General features: G+C 32.8%; 1 protein-coding gene across 1 annotated transcript; it reads right to left on the bottom strand.

Annotated features, from left to right (window-relative positions):
- Positions 1–1,482: 1,482 nt before the first annotated feature.
- On the bottom strand, positions 1,483–5,497 carry LOC107868701 (importin subunit alpha-like). The gene is given in 11 exon segments (XM_016715366.2): positions 1,483–1,715; positions 1,832–1,881; positions 2,011–2,089; positions 3,087–3,165; positions 3,257–3,420; positions 3,517–3,702; positions 3,852–3,983; positions 4,064–4,157; positions 4,280–4,374; positions 5,164–5,307; positions 5,396–5,497. Coding segments are annotated over 11 exon segments (1,269 nt in total). The 3' UTR covers positions 1,483–1,571.
- Positions 5,498–6,095: the final 598 nt, after the last annotated feature.

Here is a 6,095-nt window from a genome sequence, read left to right as displayed (position 1 = left end):
AAGGGAGCTTCTGTGTTGTTGCAAGCATAATACACATAGACCTTGATAAAAAGTGGCCATACCTGAGTTGCAAAGACTGTAATAGGAAGGTTGAAAAACTTGGCTATAAGTTTTACTACAAAGTGTGTCAAGTTCTTGAAAATTCTGCAAATCACAAGTATGATAAAAATCATAAACACATTTGATTACAATTGTAACATAAAATATAAAATTATAATAAAATATGTCTTGAAGGTATAAATTATTCTTAATAATAACAGATGACACTAACTTTATTTCTTTGTTACTTTGGGATCAACATGCAATGAAACTTATAGGAAAGACTGCCGATGAATTAATGAAAGAATCACTCAAGGTAAAAAAATATTTTTTTTTTACTTTTTATTTATTATACCATTTCTAATAACAACATTTATTTTAGAATGTTGGTGTTGTTCGAGTTCCATCATATCCATTTCAGTTGGATTATATTTTGGATAGAGAGGTTATGTTTAAAGTGGCCGTCAAAAAAGACAACATCGACAAACATGACGAGGTTTACATTGTTCTTAAATTTAGTGATGATAAAGATCTCATCAAGCAATATCGTCCTCCGCCAAGTGAAGATACATGCACTGTATGTTATATTAGTCACATAGAAATTTCAAACAAATCGAAGTTATTTTATTTATGTTAAAATTTATCACTTGAAATATAAATTGTTGTTGATATTATTAATTTTCTTTCGTAGTGTCCAGAGTTCAACCATGAACATCTTGCATCTGGAGATGATGAACTAACGGTGAATTCATGCACTTATTTTATTTATATATGTATGAAAGTATCATAAATATAACTAATTTTCACTATCTTTTTTAACTGAACTTTCAGGATTCTGTAGCTGAGAATGATGTCATCTCTATTTCAAATACCCCAACAAAGAGAAGTATATCCGAGAATGAATCATATGTGGTAGAAATTGATGATGATCCCAATGCACAACTTTCAACCAACAAGGTTAAAAGAGTTGAAAAAGGGAGAAAATCACATGAATAAAGCTCATTGGATGAAGACTTAAAATAAGATACATTCAATTGGATGTCATATTTTTAGTGATTAATTTCAGCATTTGATTTATATTATGGATGTTTTGATGGTGATAATTACAATTTATTCAAGTTTTCGTATTTTGATATCATCTTATTGCGATATATTTCTCTACTCAACGCCAATTTTTGTTTCATGCATTTGGTATTATATTATGCATAAAAGTACTATTATGCTAATCCAATAGAAATGCAGGTGTTGGCAAAAAAATAATTAAATTACAGTCCAAAAATTTTCAATGTTTAAAAGAAAAATACCTTGATGGTTTGGAAATTCAGAAAATGACTAACCACCTTTGCTGATGTGGTATTCCCTATACCCGGCATACCACTCAATAGAAGTGCTTTTTTAGCACCAGACATTCTATTTTTTTCCTTCCCCTCACTAGCTGCTTTTAGGAAATGCTCATCCCAGCTCTCTAGAAATCAATTTCCATATGAGCTTAAAAAAATAGATGTAAGATTAACCAGATGAAATTGAATTTGCTAAAGGAACCATACTTGATAGGATGGCATATTTCCACCTAATGTAGAATTTGAAATTGCCCAAGCAGCCTCTTTCTTTATCTCAAATTCAGCATTTTGTAGCAGATGGACAAGAGGGGCAATAATGCCAGCCTCGATCACAACCTATTTAAATTAAACCCTTTTCAGCATCATTATACATTACTGAATCACATTGAAAAGGTTCTCTTTCTCTCACTTCTTTTCATTTGTTTGTCAATTGATAAAAAAAGCGCAAATACCTAAATTTGATTTTAATTACCAGCTATAATGTTTGAGATTGTCCAGGAAGCTTCCTTATTAACTAAGTTGCTCGGACTCTCCAAAAATGTTGTCGCACCAGTGTCGGATCCTTCAAAAATACACTATTTTTGGAGGATCCGACACGCACCCGTAGACATTTTTGAAGAGTCCAAGCAACTTAACTTTTTAATGCATTTTTTGTAATTTTGCGTCAACAGGTTAAGAAGGCAGGCAAGAGCATGATGGTCAATCATAACCTATAAATAAAATGGATTCAGCAATGTCCATCAGAGAAAGAATCTAGCTGATAAATTAGGTAGGACATAATTTACTTTAACAACCAAAATAAGAAGGCAGGCAAGAGCATGATGGTCAATCATAACCTATAAATAAAATGGATTCATCAATGTCCATTAGAGAAAGAATCTAGCTGATAAATTAGGTAGGACATAATTTGCTTTAACAACCAAAATATGTTGATTCTTTTTGTCCATTTCATTTCCACCAGATTTGAAATGTAGCAAAAATGGAAGGTTGCAACTAACTCCTCGCTGATGGAGTATATATCTCTGCCTTACAATATACCCTTTTGGAGCTTCCCCACCTTCCCCACGAGTTAATTCGATTTTACTCTCATCTTATGTTTCAGGATCAAAAAATTTTTAAAAAATGTCCTCTCTACCCTATTCCTTCTCCTACACACTCAATTAGAATAAATGACTTGAGTGAATAAATAGAGTTCCTGAGCGAGCCCAAAGTAAACAGAATGATGTGGTACAACACCACCCATTCAGGCAGTTGAACAGTGAAAAGTTTATTCTAGAAATAATCATGACAGTAACACACACCATAAACCCCCTTATCCAAGTAGGCAAATGTGAAAACCGAAGTACACGAATGAGTTGGTGAAGACTTTGGTAGCAACCTCTCCTAAACATGGCAGAAAATGCATGAGAACTAATTGACTAGCCCAATCTTAACATTGTCTTTTATTTGATATTATAATATAGTTGAGTATCAGAATTAACATCGACTAGAGCTAGATTCAATTATATTTTTGTCTCATCTGCGATAATTTACCCAAACATAAAAAGGATGCTAGACAACTGACGTACAAATGGATTAGATATTGAGATTCATGTTTTCACAAAGACTCATTTAAGAACTAAATGATGAAAAAATGAAATTCAAACTTGAAGAATTGACTACAGCAGAGGATCTTATATATATTACCCATGGGAGGATGATAAATACCTTAGTTTGGATATTATCTCCTATGACAATGTTACCAACAGTGTGCAAGGCAGGCATGAGAATAGATAGTGAAGAATGACTACTCACAAAAAGAAGATGAAGGCAGTAAGAAACCTATACTTTTAACATTAAAAAAACCCTTAAAAATAGAAGTAAGATCTATGACTCATAGTAGCAGCTCAACAAGGCGGGGACAAACTCCATCTTCACTAACATCCTGGATTTTGTAATTAGTTCCATTAGAAAGATATGAAAGAGCCCAGCATGTATCTGTCAAGACTATTTCATCGTTTGAGTGGATAAGGCGAGCAAGAGTGGGGAGTGACGCTTTTGTCTGAGCAATGAATTTCAAAAGGCACAATCAAAAGTAATATAAATATCTGGAAAAAAAAAATAAAGATTAAAACAAACTTTTTCTTTAAAGTCAAACCTGCTCAAATTGCGGCTGAGGCTTGCCCCTACAGAAGTTTGACAATGTCCAGGTAGCATTTCTCAGCATAGACAGCTTTACATGCTCATTAAATTGTGGCAGCAATGACACTAAGGCTCCATGGCCAAGCACAAGGTCACGATACTTGGGTGAGTCACTAGCAATATTTCCCAAACCCCAAACGGCCTATAAAAGTAAAAGAAATATCAAAATAAAAGTACTTTTAACTTTCCAGAAAGAAATTGGCATAGTTGGTGCTTCATAGACATGATATCATGACAATTATTATTAAAAGAAACATGAAACCCTAGCCCTCTTAAGTTTATAGTTTTTACCTGTTCACGGACATTGTCGCTTGGTGAACTTAGAAGTTTGATGAAAATTGGAACAGAACCATAATCAATCACAACTTTAGTATTTTTTGATGTACCAGATGCAATATTTGTAAGAGCCCATGCTGCCTCAAACTAGATCATAGGATGCCAAAGATGTAAAAATTAGAAATAAAGACACACTATCTAAAAAAAGCAATAGATTTTGTAACAACCTGCAGTTGAGGATAGTCATCTCTAGCAAGAAATTCAACAAAGCGAGGAACTACCCCAGACTGTATCACTTTCTTTATAGGAGGATTGCGTTCTGCCAACACAATCAGAAGATAAGGCAATACTAATTAAGAAACAGAGATACAAAGAGGAAAAACGTTCATTGTCAAGGTGATCAATAGAAACACATTTGGAAAAAAGCAAAGCAAAACTAATCAATTAAAAGCAGTTTCTGGAACTGTGTTGTAAATTCAAGTTGCATACTACTATCATCGGACCAAACCCCAAAAATCATTTCTGGAAGACTCTCCAGCTGAAAGGTATAAACCAATAAAATCAAAGCAGATAAGTTTGTTATTGGAGCAGTAAGACACCATTTTTGGCGTAATATTACTCCTCCATCCAATAAGGGTGACTGCATTTGAAGTAGCTGTCGATTAATCTAATTTTTTAGTGTAGATTCAATAATAGATGTCTTCCTATTTCTTAAATAGTTTTTTCAAAATATCCATTTGACTCTCAAAACAGTGATTCTATCGTTTCTTCTTTTCGGACAAGGGAGAAACATAACAGACCATATATTTAAACTCCTTAGCTTTCATACCTAACTATTGAAAATATTACGCTTCTCTAACAATTAAAAAATATCTTTAAGAACTCAAAAGTATGAACATCAAGTAACCATTGATTGCACTAGCAATGCAAATAAAAGATAGAATCCAACAAGAAAAAATGAGGCTAAGAACTGAGTGAAGAATGAATGAACATTGAGTAACCATTGACCGCACTAGCCATTCAGATAGAAATTGAATCCAATAAGGATAAGTGAGCCAAAAAATAGAATGAAACAAGTAATTGACGAAAATCTATACTAGAAAGCATGAATATTTTAAAACAATAAGGTGTTTGTGCCAAATACATTCAGAACTTAGAAGCACTTTGAAAAAGCTTGGTCAAACATATTCTATATGGTAAAACAAATATATACAAGGATGCACTGTCATCTAAACCTTCAGAAGATATAGTAAACAAGTGTATGAATCCACTGATAGTTTCTGCAGGCGCAGGTAATTTTTTTCACTCCCAATTATCAAAAGCAAACCTCGGATATGTAAGGTATGAGCTTGAACATAGAGTTTCTGTAAGAATCATCTCCTTTGACAAAACTCTCTAGCAAAGGCGAATCCTCTAAAGGGCTACTCATCATATAGTAGAGAGCAAGGTTGTATGTTGTAAAACTTGAGACCTAAATACAAATGACAAACCAGCAAAATAAGCATTTGGTTAGAATCTTTATAGGAAATGAAAGCAAATGATTATTTTGTCAAGGATACTTTTGTATATTTAAAGGAAATGAAAGAATTGTTAAGCATTTGGTTAGCAGCATGCTTAGCAGCTTTATAGTAAAATGAATTACGAACCACCTTTTGTTGCATATTTCTGCAAAGAAAAAATATTGAGAAGTAGACTAATAGTTACCCTAAAAAAATATGATCACTATATTTTCATTGAATAACAAAAGCCCGAATATCTACAAATCTCACCGTTGAATCAGAAACAAGTGGTGAAAGGTCAACTATATTGGCCACGAATATATATATATATATATATATATATATATATATTTCAATAGTTGCTCATCATTTTGACACTGTAGAAATGATTCTTTAAAATGAACAAGAATTGAAATATTTTATTTCATCCCAGCAATCACCACACACACACATCTTTTCCCACTTTTTATAGTTAAGTTACAAAATTTTATCATAGTAAGGCAAGAACAATACTTGAAAAGTAAGGCAAGATAAAAGCAACATATATTACCTTGCTATGTTGATCAAAGAATTTTATAAACAAAGTCATACTCGCTGTTCTTTTTCATAGTAAGAACAAACACAATATTCTTTTTTATTTTGTGGGAGTAATAAATGAACATGCTAGAGGTCTGGAGGGGTGCAGTAGAGTGTACCCTATGAAAGAGCTCTGAAACTTATTTATGTTGAGTTCAAGTAAGACATCATCCTCACTGTAGCA

This window comes from Capsicum annuum, chromosome 4, assembly GCF_002878395.1.
Source record: "Capsicum annuum cultivar UCD-10X-F1 chromosome 4, UCD10Xv1.1, whole genome shotgun sequence".
Taxonomy (NCBI): domain Eukaryota; kingdom Viridiplantae; phylum Streptophyta; class Magnoliopsida; order Solanales; family Solanaceae; genus Capsicum; species Capsicum annuum.
Note: the sequence above shows the minus strand (reverse complement) of the source record. Positions and strands in the feature narration are given on the sequence as shown.